The sequence below is a fragment of the Gymnoscopelus braueri genome (genome assembly GCF_963280865.1).
Source record: "Gymnoscopelus braueri genome assembly, chromosome: 21".
Taxonomy (NCBI): domain Eukaryota; kingdom Metazoa; phylum Chordata; class Actinopteri; order Myctophiformes; family Myctophidae; genus Gymnoscopelus; species Gymnoscopelus braueri.
Genome location: NC_137623.1, coordinates 22,782,100 through 22,805,061, shown reverse-complemented (window position 1 = coordinate 22,805,061; position 22,962 = coordinate 22,782,100). Strand labels below are relative to the sequence as shown.

The 22,962-nt window shown below is 45.9% G+C and overlaps 1 protein-coding gene across 2 annotated transcripts in view; it reads right to left on the bottom strand.

Moving 5' to 3' along the window:
• Window positions 1-4,720: 4,720 nt before the first annotated feature.
• The window catches only part of dipk2ab (divergent protein kinase domain 2Ab), a 41,028-nt gene continuing 22,786 nt past the window's right edge, over window positions 4,721-22,962 (bottom strand). Inside the window, exons 1-3 of one of the 2 annotated variants that reach the window (XM_080417171.1) lie at window positions 16,003-16,194; window positions 13,871-14,174; window positions 4,721-7,329 (exon numbers count right to left, since the gene is read on the bottom strand). In XM_080417171.1, the coding sequence (XP_080273297.1) occupies window positions 6,980-7,329; window positions 13,871-14,117 (597 nt within the window). In that variant the 5' untranslated portion in view covers window positions 14,118-14,174; window positions 16,003-16,194 and the 3' untranslated portion in view covers window positions 4,721-6,979. Of the gene's footprint in view, window positions 7,330-13,870; window positions 14,175-16,002; window positions 16,195-22,962 lie in introns of those variants that run through there. The other variant, XM_080417170.1, reaches the window with a different exon arrangement.

The following is a 22,962-nucleotide window of genomic DNA, read 5'->3' as shown; positions in this document are numbered from 1 at the left end:
AAAAGGGCATTTCACTGTAAAACACATGTGGCTGGGGTTATTTTCATTTTTCTTTTGTGTGAACCTCACCTCAGTTGCTTCATTCAATATTTTGATATTTCATATTCATTTGATCAGACACGCCATATATAATCCCATTCAACTTCATCCCATCAAACTCCAGGTTAAGCTCGTTAGACCCTGGTTCTGGTGACTGATAATGTCCTTCTAATGAATGGGAAGACCATCATTTTTCGATCAGTTATTTTCATGCATTGCTTTCATGTATTTCATGCATTGGACTTATAGAACTCCTTGATGCAACATTACATTGCAGAAAATATTATCATATGAAATAATTAATCATTCATTAAAAGGACAATTATCAGTCACCAGAACCACGGACATGTGTTGTCAATGAGTCTGACATGGAGTTTGAAGTTGAATGGGCTTATTGTATCTGGGAGGGGGGGAGATATTTATATTCATCGATCAATGAATATAAATATCTACAAATGAAATCAAGCTACTTAAAAACTGTCTGGGGTGCACTCAAAAGGCAGAGTAGATGTGAAAATGACCCCAGAAGTGTGTGAAATACCCCTGTCATGGTGGTGATGTGGTCTAGGGAGACTCCAATCATTTGGCCATGGGAGCACCCCAAAGCCAAAGGCAGACGATAATGTGGGTTTAAATTGCAACACGGTGGGTAATGGGATCGTGTGAAGATGCTGCTTCCCTACTGCTGGACAGACTCTGCTGATACTGCTGTTGACCTCCTCCCCCCGACAGGACATGAGAGTTTGGTCAGTGTGGGAGTTTGGGGGGGGATTACTTTAGGAGGGCCAGTAGTGTAGGAGAGTATACTGAAGGGAGGACATCTGAGGAAGGGGTCATGTGAACAGTGATTAGAGCTCCCGCAGACTTCGTCTCAGTCCGTGCTGGGTTCGCTGCTACCAACATTATTAAAGCCTTTATGACCTCTCACTTTAAGCATACTCTCCCTCCTACAGCGGCCGGAATCCGGAACTAATTCAGTACAAGCTACATTAAATATCACCCACCATGCATAGCCTTTTTTGTACTTCTGTATTTCTGCGTGTTCGTAATAGGATTCTGTATGAGATACAGGTTCTTCATAGAGGGTTTTATTGACTGCCTCTCTGTGTGCAAAATGATATATAAAGGCATTAGGTTGCTACACTTTGGAGAGAGTTGCCAAAGACCTGCAGCAGCATGACCCAAATGATCTTGGCCTTTCGTGTGCAGAACTGCAGATTGTTTTCACAATACTGCAGTTTCCCCTCACCTCTTCTCGGGTCACCACAATGGAATTCCATCCCCGTCCCACCCAGCAGACCTTCTCCGTCAACCATAGTGTTGACCCCAGCCAACCTCTCCCGTGGTGCTGCTTCCTCTCTGGTTCACTGAAAGCCTTGTGGAAAATTAATACCATCTTCATGCCCTGCCTACACAACCATGTCCATGGCAGAGGTTTCTTCCCTCTCTCTGTGTGTGTGTGTGTGTGTGTGTGTGTGTGTGTGTGTGTGTGTGTGTGTGTGTGTGTGTGTGTGTGTGTGTGTGTGTGTGTGTGTGTGTGTGTTCATGCAAGCACAGGTGTGTTTAATTGTTGGGACAGAAAATAATCAATGCTGAAATATGATTAGCTTAATTCAAATTCAACAAAATTGGCTACGGATACATTTTGTTCCTGGATACTGCATTTTGGAACCTCTCCAGCATCTAATCTGCATTACGCCGGCATTGATCATAGGATTGAGTTATGTGACAATTCCAGACAACAAACTACTTTTTATTAGTATTCTTTTTAATGTCTAGCTAAAGTGTGCCATGGCTTTAAAAAGCTGCAGCAATATGCACCATCTAAATGAGGCATAATAGCTGTGAGAGTGACATAACCATGTTGGAGCGATGTAAGCAGTTTGACAGGAACATTGCTTCTGGCAGCTCCTGTGTTGCATTAGTGATGATTTTCCAAGGAGGCGCTCAGACAAGGGGCTTCAGAACGCTCTCCTGAGCCCCAGCCAAAGCCGGAAAAGCCCCTTGAACAGCATGGGCCCATGTGCGCGGCACAGACACTGCCGCCGCGCACGTTATTCATACCCCATCCGCGACACGGGCCAAACCTAGCACCCCCTCCCTATAAAAATATAGGTCATTCCAAATCTAAAAATGGCTGTTACTCCCCGGGGCTTGCTAGAGCATGAAATAGACTTTACATCATGTTAGCTAAGCAACAGCAACTGAGGAAAGTTTCCTTTTGGTGTCTCTTATTTTTCATGCCCTTCTGTTGCTGTAATCTAATGAGTGTTTCTCTCACTCTTTCCTTCCCACCACTGTCCTTTTGTGACCTGAATAAGATATCTGCTCTTTGCCAGGTGTGGGATATGACAGGCGAGGCTAAACTCGTGTAGAGATTTAGATAACGTGCTTGCGGTACACTTTACGATGCTTCCCACCTCTGCTTTTTCAGACTTTTTTTCCTCCCCTGATAAGCAGGACTTCGGGGGGTGGATTTCAAAACGCTGTGTGGATTTAGGGGGAAAAAAGGGCCCTGCTGATATGGCACAGGCAATCACATGACAGACAGCACAATTACTTCCTACCCCCGTTTGTAATACTACCTACTCCCTCAGCCTCTGACAGAAACATTACGGCAATATCCACTCTTCCTCCGGGTAGCGACTATACCGCTCAGCAAAAACACAATATGCACAAAAAAAGACACTCTCGCCTCCAACTTCGTCGTGACAACTTAGAATGCAATTTGTGTAAGCAAATTCACTCAAACCAAATGGGTAACGTAGTAAGGGAAATGTGTAATCTCCGTTTGCTGTACTTTCGTGTTTACACATTTCCAGATGCTCACTCAATGCAGCCACATTGCCTTGTTTACGCTTTGCGTGTCGGTGTGTGTGTACAGAACTTAGACATTTTCCAGTTCTTTCCTTCCTATACCCCATATATAAAAGCCCTGGTGGCCGTCCTTGAAATGGCTCTCATGTTTATTCAAACTAATGGGTGCGGCTGAGAGGGCCTCTGGTGCCCCATTCGTTTTCTGTGGTCTTCCCTACCAGGGCCATTCATCAGCCAGCACTGTGTGTGTAGAGACAGGGCAGAGGGCTAAACAGCACTCTTCTTGCCACAATGAATGTGACATCAGCTCCCCGCACAAACCAGCGGGTGTGTCAAAGAGGGACACAATTACAGAGGAGAAGGAGAGGGTGAGAGGTAGAGACATAATCATGGAGGGAAAGAAAGAGGGAGACAGAGACACAGCATCTAATTTTGGTGCTGGGCTGGAGCCGTTCTTTGTTCCACCCCAGGCTTTCATGTTGTTTGCGTGAGCTGGCCCAAGACAGGCAAAGGAGAGTGTACACTTGCTCCAAAAGCGACAAATAAAACATGCCCCCTCTCAAATAATGAGCAGGAAGGAAACGCAGAGAACGTGAGGAGGAAATCAATTTTCTGTGGTAAAGAGCCCTTTTCGTGTGTGTGTGTGTGTGTGTGTGTGTGTGTGTGTGTGTGTGTGTGTGTGTGTGTGTGTGTGTGTGTGTGTGTGTGTGTGGCGCTAGTATAAGATTCTTTCTGAGTTCCTTTCTCTGCCCGTTTGCTGTTGTCTTTGATATCTAAATACAGTGCACTTGTAATACATATCTCATGAAACGCTGCACACGTGACCACACCAACAAGCTTATGTTTTCGGAATGTAGATGAAGAGGAATCACATCCGAGTTATATAAAATATGAACAAAACAAAAAAGCAACAGAGGCTAAGAGTCTTGTTTGTTTGTTTTTGTTGAGATGAGATTATAGCTAACAAAGATCAAAACTAGGACAGACGTGTGAGGAAAACAAATAATATATGCAACTGGCAATGGCAAACACATCCAGCTGAGTGACAGACAATCAAATCAAGTGTGAGATGCAATATGAGACCCCAGCCGCGACACCTGCGAATACAAACACAATGTGAGAGTGATGAAGAAATCCACTCCAGACTCAAGAAAAGACAGTCAATGCAACCTGGTAAGTATATATGGCCGCTACGCAGCCCTTACATATAGAGTTGGGGCCACACACCTACTGCCGATCCAACCTATATATCTGAGTCATAGTGTTGGGGGCTTTGTCAGAGAGAGTACACATGTGTCTGTGTCCCTTTTGTGCCCATAGAGATATCTGTATGCGTCAGTCCTTGACCTTTTTATGCCCATACATTTGATCCCTGATGTCATCAGTATATGGCCATATATGGGATAACAGGATATCCAAACTACTCGACGGCGGGGAACCACACTCCGTTGAGTCCTTGCCGCTGCGTTGAAATCAGTCTGTCCCATATATGCACATGACCATAGCGATCGGATCGTGGCGCTGGACAACCAGATCTCTGTGTCTGTCAGTCCTTGCCCATATATGAAGATCGCTGATGTCATCAGTATATGGCCATATATGGGCATGCAAGCTTTGGTGCCCATATATGGAGCCGACTGATTTGTTTGCGGCTGATGCCATGACGACACATTGAGGTTAGACAACACATATTTGGATGCATAGCTGCATTGGGAACTCCTTGTTATATGGTTATGGCTAAGTCAGAGTGACGTCAGAGGTTTGCCCATTAGCCAATTTTAATATAGGATAAACAAAATAGAGTGTGATAAAGAGACGGATAAGAAAGAAAGACAAGTCAATGCACACCATGTAAGTATATATATATAGAGATCTTCATTTATTTTTAATATTTAAACCCACTAAAAGTTGTAAGTACAACTTTTGAATGAAAGGCACAGGAAAAATCAGACAATGCTGATATAATACTCAAATGAGAAATTACAGTACAAAAGCGGACAGTTAATTACGCACATACAAATCCCTCCAACTATTGAGTCCTCCAGACTAGGGAAACAGAAATATACAGTACCTGATACAACAAAGGGAGATATGAAATCAGAAATCATAAATTGTTAGCCAAACTATTCTTTATTGCTTTTCCAAACTTGACAGGGCTCGTATTGACTCCCCAGTACTTGCAAAAAGGGGGGGGGGGGGGTCACAGCAACTGCTTATTATTTTCAGCTTCCTCATGGATGGAGTGGCTGCTCCTATTTATCCACTTGTCTTACCTATTGTCTGCATTGCACAACACTCCGTTGTGCATGTATCATCCATTTTACAACGCCAAGACGGATGTCATACTAAACAGATAGGACAAGAGAGGGGATTTGTGCGCTGCTTTGAGTAAGATCTCTTACTAATCCACCACCAAATGAACCTATCTGATTATGCTTTCATTTATTGGACCACTGAGTGTAAAATCAAAACCGAATGCGCTAATTTGATGAAAATGTAACAAAACAAACAGAGCTTGACACACTGAATGCCAGAGATGTCCTTTTTTCCCCTCGTTTTTTTTTTTTTACATTGAACCAATTTCCGAGCTGCCAGATTCAAAAATATGCAAGTCTGTATCTGGGAGTAGATAAAACAGGCTAAACCCTGTGCATCCAAGATACCGTATATATCCTTGCTCCCTTTTCCAAACAGGCACGTGCTACGACTAACTACAGTACCCGGGGGAGACGTCCGACAATGGAGATTCATGTGATTCACTGCGATACAGCCAGTTAATTCGAGAGCCTGGCACTACTGTACATGCTACTGCTATGCACAATGTGATCTTGTATCCCCAGACCTCGAAGAATAACACCTATACACACAAAAATCCAGACATCCCTCCATATTTTCATTGATTTTTTCCTATTTGACCTTGATGAAGTAAGATTAATCTAGGTTTATCCACTTACTTTACCTCAGTCCATTTGTCAATAAAGGTATAGGGTGGAAGATGGGTAATATGTGAATGCAAATCCCTGGATTTGGGTTGATTTGTGTAAGAAAAAAAAGTCAATATGAAGGCCATCGTTTCCTGTGTCACTTGTGAAAACACTTAAGCTCCTCTGGACAACTCTCGTGGGGAATAATTGGAGGGAAAGGTGATGCCATTCTGTACTGTTGGGGCTTCTTATCATTACATATAGCCTCTTTGGTATATGCACATCTGCATCAACGTGCACCGCCACTGTCCAATCACACCCTTGCCTTTTCCTGTTCCTATGTACAGTAGGTCTCCCTTTTTCCTCTACGTCCTATAATAATAATAATAATAATAATAATAATAATAAAACGCTGATTGCCACACTACGGAGACCTGGAAATCAAGTGATTGATTGGTGTAGCAGGAAATAAGACTTGGGTCGCTGTTAAGAGTTTTCTTCCTGCATGAAAACTAACTGCCCCAGCCCCACCACCCCACCCACCAGTTTGCTTCTCTCTACCTGCTGTGACTGGGACTTTTCAGCTGCCAAAACAGTGGAAGGTTCCAACCGCTTCCACCTTCCTGGCGAAACTCGGTGCTACCGGAAGGGAGACGGCAGCGCAGCTAAAGTGTAAACGCATTGGTCGATTAAAATGTCCCCCCGTCTCAAACAACAGGAACGAGAGAGGCTGGCAGCAAAAAGAGAAAACCGGTTGGGTGTTTTTTTGATGGACTGATAGAGACGGATGGTGGGCGTTTTCTACGGGGTGAGCAGGAGAATGGATGTTGTTTTACTACTGCTTACTTGTCCTGGGCTGCGTTAGCCTAGCGCCAGCGGGGGCAGCATATGCCTGTGCCCCTCTGCCACCCTCACCAGCACCTTCTACCCAGGATGGCAGGCAGAGAGAGAGGGAGAGAGAGAGATCACTTCTTCCCTCTCGGTCCTGGTCTGAACCAGAATCCCTTAGATCTGCCCACCTTTCCTCAGAACTCGCTCTCCTGCGCTCTGGTGTCCAGCAGGAGTGGGGGGAGGGTGGGGGGTACACGGGCAGCGTCTCACATGAGGACTGGGACATCTCAAGAGTTCAAAAGTTCAGGGCCACGAGGTTCCCCTCCCCCACTGACCCCCCCCCTTCAGGCTAACGCTAGCTCCGTTCATTACCTGGCTGCGGCCGAGGACGAGGCGGAGGCGGCGAGCTGCGTGAGGTACTCGCGCAGCTCCTTGGCCGCCTGGAAGCGGCCGTAGTGCTTTTTGGGGTTGGTGCACTCGTCCAGCAGTGCGTCCAGCTGTCCGTCTTTGGAGATGTGGGCGGGGGGGTCGTGGAGGAGGCCTCCCGTGGTGCCCCGCCACGTGGCGTAGCGTGACAGCAGGTTCTGGCACACGGCGTAGTAGTTGTGGTCCACGGTGACGCGAGAGCACAGCGACTCCTTGGAGAAGGACAGGCAGGCCTCCTTGTCGCACGGCTCGAAGCGGCTCTCGTACCAGACGTCGTAGTTCTCTGGCTTGTCTGTAGGGGGGGCACAAAGGGTGAAATGGATCAGATTAAACATATTACGTTTAGCCCGGTTATTGTGCATGGGCGAAAAAGGCTCTTTCTCCCTCCCACTTTCGTTGATCGAGGTCTGGTCTGACGACTTACACACAACAGAACTCGTCGGACATGTGCATAAACGGTACACATGTGAGGCATGCCCATATTTGGGCAAAATCCAGAGACAGACACCCCCCCCACACCCACGTGTAATGTGGTGGCTGCATCAATTGAAAACGTATGGAAAATACCTTCCCAATGTAAATACAAGAGCATGGTTGTATGGCCGTCAGAATATTCACTGGAGATACACTTTTCATTCAGCGAAGTTAAACATGGTTTTCCCCATTTTGAATTGACGTGAGACAAATTTCTTGTAGGATAATCATGGAGCATGGTCACAAAATGCGCTATTCTGCAGCATTAAAAATAAGATTTGGTTATTTGAATATCATTTTCAAATGGTGTTTATAGTTCCACAAACATTTCTTGTGTTGATGTTTGGCCTTATAGATGGAAATGTGGGTGTGGCAATTTTCTTAATCTTATACTAGACGTTTAATCGGTTCCGTCTGTGAGATTAGTTGCTGCGCACATCCCTAGGTGAACTGGCGAGGGAGAGAATAGCAGGGCAAGAGATTTTTACAGTCAACTAAAGTGCATTAACAGTTTCCATGGCACTCTTCATGAAAATTAAGCAGTGCCGTTTTTCTCCCTGGGAGCTCAAACCTGGACTCCAGCACTTTAATCAGTTCCAGTTATCCAATCCATCTTTCACCACTGTGCTCAGAGGAATCATGTCTTTTGTTGTAAAGTAAGAAACTGTGCTAGTTGTTCCTTGCTCCTTTTCGAGCGCTTTCCATATAGGGCAATGGACGCAAACGACGATCCGAATGTTTGTTGTTTGGTACAGCACCACTGGCATGTTGGACAAAACATGTGGCCATAATAACATTAACTCGGACCCTCATTATATACTCTTGTTGCTGTCGCTGGGTTGGTACCTTTTCAGGTGATGGAAAACATTTATTGTGTTTCCCATCTTGGTTGGTACCACCAATGGCATATTTTGCAGACCGTTTTACTATGCAACTTTGAACCGTTGGAAGTTCAGTTTTACCCTTGTTTCATGCCCCTCTGTTCCACTCTACTTTTTCAATTGCTTTCACTTCCACTTTCCGAGTCTATTATTTTTATAGAGTGGAAGGAAAGGGGCTGCAGTCATTCCAAATATATTTAAATATTTATTGGGTTGTATTTATTGGGGTATCATATCATTTTCTGTTGCACCAAATGCAGCGGATGAATACGTAATGAAATCAGGATATTTCAGCCCCGCGGCCTTCATCAAATGAAGGTTGCACAGCTGAAATGTCATGATTTTATAGATTCCATTTGGCTGGGATCACACGAGGAGGATGCCTCATCCGCTTGAATGCATTTAGATGTGTGGTTACCGTATGCTTAGGTTGACATTGCGTGGTGTTCTTTCCGTCTTCAAAAGGTCTGCCCAGGCAAGTGAAACGGATCTTATTTCAAGAGCATTTAACATATTAAATGACGGTGACTGCTGGTTACAAACATGCCATTATCCAGTTTTACCGAGTGAGTAACTGCTGCCATTTTCTGAATTCAGGAGTTCTGGCTGATAGGTCAAGGTAAGGACACGAGAAAGTGGCAACAATTCAGGCTCGATTAATTCAACCTGACCTGGGAAGCCATTTGCCTCTAAGGCTATTTGGGAGATTTTATTTTGGACTTGTGCAAACCAATCAAACTACTCATCTACCATTTCTCCGCAACAAAAATGAAACCCTTTTCACTTTCATTGAGCAAAATCAATTTCCCCCCACCACCACCGTCCTGAAGCTCATTTCACCTCTCTTTTTCTGTTTAGAGACTTGTGCGGGGGAGAGAGAGAGGAGCTGCGGAAATAACTTGGAATGATGAGAAAGCCATCAGTGCTGCTGCATTAAAAAGCAGATCAATAGCGTTGTTGAGGAAAAGAACCCCCAAGGACGCAAACACATAATCAGAGTATCAGCGCTTCTAATGCACTTCTGTTTGCTAGTCAGAACAACTCAATCAAATATCCAGCACTGCCCCGTCGACTAAGGGCCTCTGTGGATCCCCCTCCCGGGCAGAGGAGGGGTCTATCCACCTCAATCAGCATGGGTGATGGGAGATGGATCCATGTGTATCGCCTGCCACACACACAGAGAGACATTCACGCCAATATGCCAAGCAAGTGAGGCAATTAATGTTTCAGAAGCAGCCATGCATCACACCTCAAGATTGATTGACAGACAGCATGAGTGTGTGTTCCATTATTCACACATACACAGGCAGTACACACTAGTGCTGTCAGAACGAAATTCGGGATTCGAAAATAATTTGAATGAGAATTTTTTTTATAACATTCAAATGCTGAAATTGCCATTCGAATGTAGTTTAAAAAATTGAAAAAAACCTAACCTACCGATACAAAAACAAAGGCTTTCATCACGTCATCATGATTAACAATAAAGTTTGAGTGCATGCACTGCACACAGAAAGTTAATATGAACGTTTGTTGCTGCCATACCACCCAATGGGTCTGTGTTGTGCACGTTCGACCGCGCGCCTGTGTGTGTGTGTGTGTGTGTGTGTGTGTGTGTGTGTGTGTGTGTGTGTGTGTGTGTGTGTGTGTGTGTGTGTGTGTGTGTGTGTGTGTGTGTGTGTGTGTGTGTGTGTGTGTGTGTGTGTGCCTCTCGGCATGTGTCTGGTCACACACTCCTCCCTCCCTTTCCCCCCATAAACTTCACTTGAAAGTTAAGTTCAAGAAACTTTCATAATTATGACAACGGCGAAAGTTTTTATGGAACATTGTTTACTCTGTCCGTCGCTACATCGTGGACTTGTGGCGATCAGCCGCAGCGCTTGGGACGGTGCGGTGGATGGAGAGCTGCAGAGCCCGTTCTCTTAGGAAACGTAGGCTACGCTACGGGCGCTGTGGTCGGAACGATGGATGGATCTTGTTATGATAGTACAGTAACTAACATCCATCTAAAAGTAGCTACTACAAACGCATGCAAGCGGGAAAGTGGGTAAAGCACAGCCGCTTACAAAGCGACGCAAACCAGCAGTGAATATATTTATTTATTATGAAATAATAAAGCATTGAAATTAGAATGGGATTATAGAGGAAAATGTACAGCACTAGTACACACACACACAGTGGGGAGAATTGCACAAAAAAAAGTGAAGGAAGGGTTAAATCTCAAGGACAATGATGAGCACTGGAGAAAAAAAATATATATATATATATATGAGGTTTAACAAAAGGGAGCTTGTCCTTGAAAACCTGACCTTACACCCCTTCCCACCCCCCGCCCCCCACGAAAACGAAATCACAACATTACCGAAGCGAGAAAAAACAGAAGAAAGAAATCAGATGAGGTAGGAGGCCTGACCTCCATCTGTCTCTTCCCCCCCCCCCCCCCCGGCCGGTACCTTCCATGTTAAGGAAGTCTCAGGTACGTCTCATCCTCATTCCGCTCACTCCCCTCCGTCTGCCTGAGGCCGCGCTCAGACATTGGGTCTGAAATACTTGTTAGTGCGGCCGTACTGGTGGCATTCACAAGTACGAGCTGTGTGTGTGTGTGTATGTGGGTGTGTGTGTGCTTCTGAGTGAGTGAACGTGTATGAGACAGAGGCACCAGAGGAACAAAGAACAAAGGGAAATGTATTTTGTGTTGCGTTTGTGTGTGAGTCTGTGTGTGTGCGTGGTGTGTGTGTGTGAGAGGTGTGTATTTATTGTATTAGTGTGAGACAGTGGTGGAAAAAGTACTCAATTCTTTTAGCTTGTAGATCGGCTATTTTCAAATGGCTGAAATTATATATATATATATATATATATATATATATATATATATATATATATATATATATATATATATATATATATATATATATATATATATATATATATATATATAGGACTGAAGTGGTTAATGTATGTTTTGTAATAATAATCAAAATCTACAAAGTAACCAGTAACAGTAAATTTCAAATAATTGTAGTGGAGTAAAAGTACAATATTTGCCTCAGAGTTTGGAGTAGAAGTAAACGTACTGAAAATTGGAAATACTCCAGAAAATACCTCAAACTGTACTTAACTCATTCACTGCCATAGGATGACTTTGGCGATTTTTTTCCAAAGGCCCAGACTGCCAAGGACGACTAAAGCAACCTTTGGAAAAAAAACTTTCAGAACCCAAAATATTGTGATCCGAAGATTTGCTGCTCCATTCACTTCTTGGTTAACTTATTACTTAAAAAGGCTGTATCTTGGTTCCTGTGTACTTTTTTTTTACTATGTATTTTTGGCCGAGATATGCTATTTTCAAAGGCGTATAAAATTGAACGGGGAGGTCGCGATGACATTTTTTTTTCTTTTCGCGGAAGCAGTGAAACCCGCTGTGATAGCATACTGGAGATAAATATTCTGTGACTACTTGAAAAGGGTACGAAAATTGAAAAATCGCTGGCAATGGGTGCACGCAGCCAGAAATAAGTCTGGCAGTGAATGAGTTAAGTACAGTACTTGAGTAAATGTAGTTATTTACTTTACACCTCTGGTTTGAGGGAATTGGAATAATAGAGAGTGATTGAAGGGTGTACATTATACAGTATATATTTGCTTCCAAAAGCCACTGGCATGTGATAACCTTCCTTTAGCTCGATATAATCACGGGGAAGGTGCGCGGGGTACTTTTTTTCGCACCATTGGATAATGCAAACTGCAGCAGAACACTATCACGGTAAGTCTTCTTCATCTATAATAGGATGCACAGCATCAATATGGATGTGACAGACCGAGAGAGAACGCGTGGGGGGGGGTGCGGAACAGCGCGTGGCTTTTCTGCACTGTTTTGATTTGCAAATCAATGGGCTCTCTGTCTGGACTGATGAGACTCGCGCCGCACCTTCCGTCCCGGCTCTCCTAATTGCCACGATTGAGTTGTCGAGGCAACCGGTGAAAGGTTACCACACCCCGGGTTCCGAACACCATGCGGACATGTTTTCCGCTGACCTGTAAAGCTCATTACCGTCCTCATCCTCGCCCTCTTCCTCGTGTCCCCTGCGACTTGAGAGCACACAAGTACACAAACACACACACACACACACAATGCATGGCATGCACGCGGGCATGCATGCGCACACATTCATTCTTGAGGCTAAAACTCTGAATGGTCAGGATAAGCAGCTTGGAGTTGTCGAGCTCTGAATGCGTTTCTGTACAAAGAAGAGTCTCAACCTTGCCGGATCATTCTCCGCGGCTAGATAGGGCTGCCATGACAGAGTGGAAAATCGCGGCTATTAGCAATGATGCACATGCTCACATGAGTGGACAGTGCACACGCAGTCCTGTGTGTGTGCACCATCAGTCACATAGGAGGTAAAAATGTACTGTAGCCTGAGAAAATCTCTTGGCAAAAACACACACATGTGCGGAAACACACCTTGACATTATCATCATTGACATGTTATTGCGCATCAATCCATAGTTTCCATTGACAATCCTTCTATTTTGGCCAGCCAATCATTTCTAATAGTATGAGTTTATCACAGTATGTGCACACAAACACACACACACACACACTTCCTCATATCTGTCACAGGGCACAGCAGTGGCACCTCAGCACCTAGAGACACACCAGTTTATCACTTTAATGGGATTTCTGCAGGAAGGAAAACATCTAAGGGCCGGGCTGGGTGGCATTCCTTTCCTCTGTTCTCCTCGCTGGAAGAAGGTGGTGAGGGGAGGGGATAGGAAACGAGTCAGCTTGTATGCACATGATCTCTCTCTCTCCCTCCCTCCCCCTCTCTCTCTCTCTCTCTCTCTCTCTCTCTCTCTCTCTCTGTGTGAAAGAGGGAGGGGGACAAAATCTGGGTCAGCTAAGATAGCTCGTTATCCAGGACAATCTGAGCTTTGATGGGGACACGCATGCCAACCACACAGCACACGAGCTTGGGTCGGGGGGGGGGGGGGGTTAGTGGTGGTGGCGTTGTGATTTCGAGAGACCGGCAGCGATGTTCCCTCCCACTGACCTTTCCTTGACCTCGCCAAATGGATAGAAGGTTTAAGATAAGGTATGTAAAATTCCGAGTTTTTTTTCAGAAGTGCAACATCAGAGAGAGGAGAGAGTAGACCACTCCCTCAGGTATATGGGTAATAACGATGCTTGACAATCCATGTGTGAAATAGTCTAACGCAAGTTGGTAATATATGCTGGGGGTCTAACTCTCAGGTGTGTTTCACTCATTTCTGGCTCCAGAGGAGTAGAAAACTGAAGACTGGCAGGTCATTAAGGTGTGCCTTTCACTCACAGTCACACGTGCGCGATGAATTGTCATGGCAACTGAAGGAATGGGGGGCTTATGCATATCGCACCCGCACACATGAGTATACACTTGACCACACACACACACACACACACACACATGCACAGAACATACAATGCCGGGCACTCACTCTGCTTTATCAGCCTCTTGTCTGCTACCAGGACGTTCTCGGCGTCCACCACGATGACCTTGCCGTCGCGCGGGCCCACGGCGAAGTTGTCAAAGCTGACGTCCAGCAGGTAGAGTGCGAACTCGAAGTCGTTGTTGGTCAGCTGCTCGGCGATGTCCATCAGCTGGCGCGCCAGGTCCACGCGCTTCTCCCACGGTGCGTTGTAGAAGCTCCACAGCTCCTCGCCCACATAGTTGACGGCCACCATGCGCCCGCACGCCCCCAGGTACTTCGCGAAAGGCCAGCCTTCGTCCGACGGGAAGCTCTGGAAGAAGGAAGGAAGGAAGGTAGTTTTAGTACACAGAGGACGAGAAAAAGTGTGGTCTAAAACAGAACAAGATACTACAACATGCAGTGCTACGTTTTGCATTTGTGGTGACCCCTAAAGGAAGGTAAAGTGTTTTAGGAGGTGCGCTCCACAGAGGCCCCTCAACCTGTGATTGATTCCCATTTGGGGTTGATGTGGATGTGGAGATGGTGGATGTTGCATTTATGATAGTGTTTTTTGTAATAAATAGGCCCATCCAACTCATTTTGGAAAGTAATTACAGGCAAACAATATGGAATATCAAAACCCTCTTTGACGCTCATTGTCACCATGACTCCCGTCATGAAAAAAAATCCTTTTGGCTCTGCTTTGTTTAAAGGCCCCTCAATGTGTGATTCATATTTGGGGGCTATTGGCAGATGCATTCATGATTTTGGGCTATTTGTGTGTACGTGTGAAATAGGCCCCTCCCGTCAACTCTGGAAAGCAATTGTAGCCAATTAGAAAGGAATATCTGAATGATACATGTTTATCACATGTCTCCGGAGTCTAGTAATGGCGTGACCTCCCAGTCCAATCTTTAGCTATTATTAGTATAAGGTAAGTAAAGGCATCTCTGCGGAGTATGTGACTACATATCGATACGAGGGGCTGGATAATCAATACAGTATTGTGAAAAATAATGTCAGCTTTGTCGAGAAAAAAAGGAAAAAAAAGGAACGTTTTGCAAAACCCTTCCCTATATTGACAAACTAGCAGTGTGTGGGCGTGGCGATCTGTCTCCTTTGGCCAAATGGAAACCGTGATCTTTATACATACTTCAACACCAACAACAAAATTGCTTCACAAGAACAATGTTGGTGTAAGAGAAAATTGTGACAGGCCTAAGTACATTTGCACATTGGTGAAATCTATCCTCTTCATTTAACCCATCCTATTAGGAACAGAGAGCAAGTGCCATTAATAAAGCGCCCGGGGAGCAGTCATGGGTTAATGGTCTTGCTCAGGGACAAGGTCCACATAGACCACAAGGGCCACATAGACCGGGACCGGGGCGTGAACCTTCCGGGACCTTCCGTTTCCCAGGTGGCCTCTCTACCCAGTCAGCTATGGCCGCCCTAGACTAGGGCCACAACACCAACGAGCCCTGCACCTTTTTTTAATTAAATCCAATCCATTATACCTAAAGTTGAAGGGCCTCTGTTGAGGGACCTCTAGTGCATTTAGCTACACAGATTTTCAACCACGACCTAAAACCGCGAGCTAAAACTACGACCTAACTTTCACGCTCTAATTACATTTCTTTTAGTACAGCACCAGGCACTTCAGGCATTCATGACTGGAGGTGCTTCGGATTCCTGACGTGAAGCATGGTAGCTGAATGACCTATGATGGGTCTACGACTACGTGTGAGGTGATAGACATGCATGCATACAGACAAGCATTGTTCTAGAATGGCCTCAGCGTAAAAAATAAAGTCAAAGTCAGCTTTGAAAAGAAACGGCCAATCATTGCCTGCAATCTTAGGACTTGCCATAGGCTATTTGTGCACCTTATGGACAATGCAAACTTGCACCATAGAGAGAGAAATAGATATTAAAAAAAAGAAAAGAAAAAAGAATCAGCCTTGGTGAGGGAGGCATTGCATGTGTTCACCTCTAAACACAGCATTCTATGTACCAACTGTTGAAGGACTACTAACGGCTGTGCGGAAAGGCGTCGGCCGTGGGTATAATGGATTGGATTTAATAAAAAAAAAAGGAGCAGGGCTGGTTGGCGTTATAGCCCTACAGCAATGAGGCTGATGTACGCTGCTTGTACTCACTGATTCCGCGGCGCTGATAGGAGGTGATTTGTGGTAGCGGCAGTTGTAGCTGAGAGCTCTAATGTGGTGCGATGCAAGAGCCGAGCGATTCACGCTGTATGTAGCGCGGCATCATTGGGTTACTTAAAGCGGTCTGTGCACTTTGGGTTAACTCAACTGACAAGAACTCCCTGTGTGCTTTAAGTGAAAACAGAGACGGCAGGCAGGGCGATACTGCTAGATAGGTGCTTCATAAAGCCTCTCATATTTACTCTGCAACTTGCTTCAGGCCGGGTCATATGAAGGCAGCGTTGTAAGCCCATGATGCAGCAGGTTCAAACAAGCAAAGGAGTGTACACACACACACACACACACGCGCGCGCCTTATGCATACTCAGACATGCATGCATACCACCAAACACACAAGTACATGCACACTCTCTCTCTCACACACACACACACCATGACTCAAATGAGGCGAGTGCAAGCAGCTGCAGTTGGCGAGCTGGCCGGGCCTCTGAGGGACTGGATTCTGTATGTCTCATTACCGCTTTCTCTCTCGCTAGTTTTTCTACCCTCGCCCCCCCCCTCTCTCCCATTTAAGCCTAATTTATACTCTGTGGCACAACAGCGTCGCTCCTCAAAAATTCGTTATTTCCAACAAGCAACGGAGTATAAATTAGGCTGTTTTATAACCACAGTGATTATGGATGAGGAGAGGACCAATTAAGGGAAGAAAACGGACGCAAACGGCACGCGCCGCTCATTGTGGAGTGACAGGTTTCAGTCTGTTAAAATAAAGCACTCGACTCTCGCCACATATTGACTTAATGACAGTCCAAAATCGCTACCTTACAAATCTCCCCCGTTCCTGCCAGACAGCGTCTGCAGAGAGAGAGAAACAGAAACACTGGTGCTCATGTTTCACAGCACCTGCCCACACCCCTCCTTCTCGCTCTCATATCGTGAAACCCAATCGCCTCAGAGATAACACAGAGGAAGAAGACGGCTTCACACTGCGAGTAAGGTGTGAACAATTGTGAACGTTGCCTCTCGCCTTACAGCTGTGGGTAATTCAATACTTCACCGCCTTTCAATTTCAGCACAGAGAAAAGGTTATTTTTTTTCCTTTTCTTTTTTAGATATGCATGTCGGCACTCGCTCCCCTGAAACATTCATGAGCTACAAATTATTTAAAAACATACATTTCTAACCAACCTCCTGTTCTGTTCTGAAGGACTCCTGCCACACTGGTGCATTGTGGGACAGAGCCAGCAGAGCGTGCTAGACGGCTAGCCGAAGATTCATCTGGGGTTTTGCCGGGGCGCCTTTGTCCGTAGGAGAGTCATTCTTCTTTCATTTTCCTTTGCGATTCATGCTGCTCTTTAAGCTCCCTTATCACGTTCCATACTTGCCGAGTGCAGGAGAGGTCAAAAAGCATACAGTACATGGTGTCAGCTTGTGCTGTCGAACATGATGCAACAAGTTGTGTGCGCTGTTCAAATATCTGGGCGGCTGGGTGCGCTGCCTTAGTTGGAAGTTGCTCTTACGCTACAATCCAAGCATAATTTTAAGACGAGGATCACTAACCTCCGGTCTTTAGGCGAAATTGTCTGCGTCTGAAACTCACACGTAAATTAGAGCTAGATTACGTGGCAAAAATCAATGCAAGGCCTATCTGCTGTCTTAGTCGGTTTAAAAACAGCCAGCACATGAGGTGAGGCCACTGATGAGTTGAGCAGCAGGCAGTCAGGTCTGTCTCCCGGAGATGGCCCAATCAATTGGGGGCCAGACACAAGTGTGTAGGCTTCCAGCAGCTGTCTATCTCTCAGTGTCATCCTGAGCCTTGGTGTGACTCACAGCAAAGTCTGCAACAGACTCCTGGTCTAAAATACGTCCTCTAGTGTTTTTGTGGTTCCAGACCTGAGTTGAGGGGGAAGGGTGCATCTGTGAAAGTATACACATATCTGTGAAAATCGAAAGGCCCTGAACACCAAGCTGACTCTTGGACTAACTGACTATGGCAGGTGATCAGATCGGGTGATGTTGGAGACGTCTCACGTTTAAAGTTACTCCAAACACAGACTGCCGATTATGGTCAGTTGATGGCACTGTTCTGTACTTGCGTGAGAGGAAAAAACTCCTTGCCATAATGGCTGAATAATACATGAATGAATAATGTTACACCACTTTTTTAGATGTGGGAAAGCCTGCAAGAAATAGGTGATTTACGTCTTTCCCACTGCCAGTAGAAGAGTATACCCTTATGTTTTTGTGTCGGATGTGTCACATTGGAAGCAGATCATATAAATGGGCACAATACTCGCTGCAGGAGCTATGCCTATTCACCATTACAAATGAAAAGTGTCATCAATAATGATGTTCTTTCACCAGAAATGAGTGCTTTCCATTAAATAACTGCATCTGTGAAGTGCCTGCAAAACACACACTCTCGGGTGCGTGCTGTCTAGAGCCATATGCAATTACAATCCATTACTATCTCAACTGATGGCAATAATTGATTTGGGATTACTTAAAAGTATTAGGAATGATTCGGAAAAGGCATGGGGCTGGGTTATAATAGATTACGAAATAGTTTGAATTACTTTGAACGAATTCTCTTTCACTTTAGATTGAAAAGATTACGGTTGGTTGCACACTGTGCTTGTTAATTTACACATTCTAAGTGGCAAATGCAAGTGAAATACTTGCATTGTAGAGCCTTGGTCTCCTCGATGGCTCGCTGTTCACTTCTTCTCATGCTCCGATTTGCTCAGGCCGAACAGCTAAACAGAGAGCTCTCCCTGCCTGACCATCTCCGCCGAGTCAACATACTCAGTCAGGTGATTGGACCAGCACTAATGGCTGACTACTGCCAACGACATGAGACACACTGCACAAACTATGACGAATTTGTCCGCTACAGATGCTCCACGAAGGCCACGCTACCCAGCATCATATTGGTGTGTAGGGGCCTTAACTTGAACCCTAGTGACTAGAGATGCACAGTCATCATCATCTATCCGTCATCCAACCGAATTAATTCGTGTGAATTTTGTAGTAGGCGGATAATTCGTGCCCGCTGAAAATTTTTGTCACATTAATAGCCTTTTTAAAAGCTATAATATAGATCTATAATAGGCCTACCATATGACATTAATATTTTCCGCATAATTTCACTCACCCTAACCCAATCCGCAATTAATTTTCATGACCCAAATCCACCCAATCTGCGGTTATCCGTGGCTAAAACCGCAATCTGCCTATTCTGAGAAAGTCAGATTCATAATAGGCTTGCAGATGCAGATTGGCTATTTTCAGTAGATTGGCTAGGGGTCATACCTATGTTCCCCGGACCTATGTTCCCCCACTAAGGTTATCACGGCTACTTTCAGCAAAGAGATTTGGCGTAGAGGGAAAAAGTCAAAGTATATAGGGTTTACGTGTAGGGGCTAGTGGGGCTTAAAAGAACTAGCACTAACAGGAGGAAATTATCTCTATTCCTACTGAGACATGCCGGGGGAATGGGAATGTTCACAATTACAGATTCTAGGATTAGAGATTTAACAGGCTAAATTTCTAAAATGGCTTCCTAACTTACACGTCCATATAGAAAGACTAAGTGGAAGGGGAAGTGGGATCAGTACATCCAGCACATCCCCATTAGGTCCGGCTCCCTTTGACCCGGATTCAAACCCACAAGATCCCTTTATGCTGCTGCAAATCCAAGCAGCTCCTACCCTTGTTGACAGAAGCCAAGCCTGCCAAAGCTACAGCTAAAACCGTCTTTGTAAAAACAGCCCTACCCCCTGGGGGTTGATGGGTGGCCGGGGGGGGGGGAGGGGGGGGGTTCTGTTGGGGTAGTGAAAGAGAGCGAGGGAGAGAGAAGAAAGCTCTGTACAGACAGCAAACAGAACATAGAAAGGGAAGACTGTCGTGTCTCCGCTCCAGCGGACAGGGGGAATAAAAGCTGCGATGACCTGTGTGCTAGACACGTCTCTCGGTCTCTTCTCCCTTTTGTTGTCAGGTTGAGGTCTGAGCGGGCACAAGAAAAAAGAATATGGCAGATGGATAGAGAGATGGGGTGATGGGAAAGCAGAGGACGGGAATGGATGGAGAAAGGGAACGGATGGATGCCCTACGGCTACTTTCAGACGCTGTCAGCCGCCAGTGCCTTCATGTCCGTCCGAGCGGCGTCCCTGGCTCTTAACAAAGACGTCGCTCACTCGCCACTCTGTCAGCCCCCGTCATACTCCCCACCAATTACCCAGGCCCTAACAATTTGCCAAATACACATCCTCTTTTTTTTCCACCCTTTTTTGGACGACGGCAATATTTAAAGCTTTATTTCTGACAAGCCAACAAATAGGGAGCGCTGGGGCGAGGCGAGCTAACCGGTTGCGTACAAGTGGGTGCCCTACAGGTTTTTCGATTCAAACAATGCCTATTGCAGAGGTTGATAAATACTCCCAACTTGTCCCACCAATCATTTCCCTTTAGCGCTCTTTAAATGGTTACACTGCAGAAGTCATTAACATCCGCAATGAGGCGTTGAGGGTGTGGGGAGGGGATAAATTGGAAAGTCGAGCCTAATATTACATCCAGCCGGTGCACTTTATCTTTGGTGTGTGGACCTGGAGTAGGTGCGCACGTTTTCTCTGCGTGTGTGTGTGCATGCACACACGCGTGTAAGGATGGCACAGGTAGTGAATTTTACCCATCATCGTCCAACGCAGCTAATGACATTCAGGAATGCTGATGATGCAAAATTGGCAATGACACGATCCAGCAACTTTAACCCATTAGGACCTGGAACGCATCTGTGTAATTTTTTGATTTGAGCTAAAAAGCATTATTTTACACTTTGGCTATTCAAGAATAGCAGATATACAAGCTCATAGCACTATTTTTGAAAAATTGTGAAAATGTGTGCAAATCTTTGAATATATATATTTTTAAAGCTAACATTTTTAACTCAAATCTTTGCTTCTGGGGTGCCTGGAACAAAATATATATATATCATTTTGAGAGTCCTTGACATGAAAAAGATTTCAGCACCACGGATATTGGAAACTTCATTTTCAGAATACTGTTGGGATTTAGGAGACATGTAGAATCGGCTTCAGGTCTTAATGGGTTAACTGCTGCAAAGGTCTTACAATGCCTTACTCTCATTAGTACAAGATCATTTTGCCAACTTTGCAAATTCCATGACTTGTTGTCGCACGCGTTGCTCAGGCGCCCGCGTTTCGATTTGGACGCGTCCCACTGTGTGGAAACGGCATCTTCTCATCACAGGTGAAATCTCGGCCCAAATTCGAAACCAATCTCATCTCAAAGATTGCAGCAGGGCCACTACAGCTGACTGGGACTGCTTGCGTCCCCGTCCCCCCCGTCCCCCCTCCTCCCGGTAATACTGCCGACACGCTGGCGTCCTCCTGGGGGAAGGTGGATTGGAGAGAGGGCTGAAATGAAACAGGGCCACAGACAAATGGGCAGCCTCCAGAGGAGAGGATGAAACGAATGGAGCGCCAGGCACAGGAACACACACCTGCGACCCGACATCTGCTGACAAAGGCATGCCCTTCTACTGGGTCACTCAAGGGAGGGCGTGGGCACGTTTGTCGGGGGCCTGCGAGCGCCTTTGTTTTGCAGGGTGCCGTGTGTGCCATGCGTGTGTATGTCATAGAGTGTGGGTGCGCGCGTGGTGGGGCGGGGTACGGTTGGCTCGGTGTGTGTGTGTGTGTGTTTGTCGGCGTGTGTGAGACAGCATGTATATACATGGATGTGAATGACTGAAATGCAACGTGACCTGGGCTGATAACAACTTCTAGTCACAGGCCGGGTAAACACGAGTGGCTTCCAAGACACAGCATGGCTTGTCTGCAAAGAACAGTGGCTCTTTCTCTCTCTCTTCGTGTTTCTCTCTCTTCACTCTTTTCCCTCTGTTTCTCTCTTTCAATGTCTGTCTGTCTCTCTGTGTATGACTCTGTGTGTCTGTGTGTGTGTCTCTCATATAGGACTACACCAGTGTTTATAGCCGCAAACTTTAAAGGAAACATTTGCCTTCGCTCCCACAACCACAACAGCTTCTCGCTCATTACAGACAAAGAAAATTAGCAGTTCAGCCACAAGCGTTTCATGTGTTCAGCTAGTGTCGCCGCCCCCCCCCCCCCCCCCCCTAGGGCGTGGTGAAAATTCTCCGCATTTTCCATCCGCTCCTGCACACCGCCTCTCTGCTTCCCATCAAACAGGTCGAGACAGGACCAGTGGAAAGAGGGAAGAGTCAGTGGATCACAGGGCTGAAGTCAAGGAAATGCGGCAGACGCACACACACACACAGATGTCCAACAACAACAACCATCTCCTTCAGCCCTGTCACACCAAAACGAACATTACAAAGCTTGTTTATCAAAGTGTGGGCTTAGCGTTGAGGGAGGGAGACCGTTATCGTCTCGGCAGCCCAATCACGGCCGTCTGGCTGGACTCAAATCGTTTGGCATTCTCCTATGCTGCCTCTTTGCTGTTGACCTTGTGGAATTGGAGGGTGCGTCGTCGTTAGGCCCCCCGTCTGGCATTTTGCTGGCCATTAAAGTTTAAAAACCCAGACGGTTCACAGCGAGACCTGTGAGAGAGCACCTCATCCTGGAACACATGGTGCTCAGTCCTTTCTTCTCTCACACTCCCCTCCTCCTCTCCCGTTTCTCCTTCAAATCTCTGCTTTGCTCCCCTCCTCTCCCTCTCTGCCTCTCTCTCTCTCTCGCTCGCTCTCTCCCACCCCCAAAACCCACAAGACAGGGGCACGGGGTTCTCTGTTCCAGACATGGGAGCCAGGAAATGCCTAGTCAGAGCACCCAGCTCTGAGACTCTGTGAGTGTGTGTGACGTGTGTTTGTGTGTGCGTATGTGAAACAGATTGGATGCTAACGAAGAGACGGTCTGTGAAGTCAACTATGTGTGTGTGAAATATACAGGAGTGGCT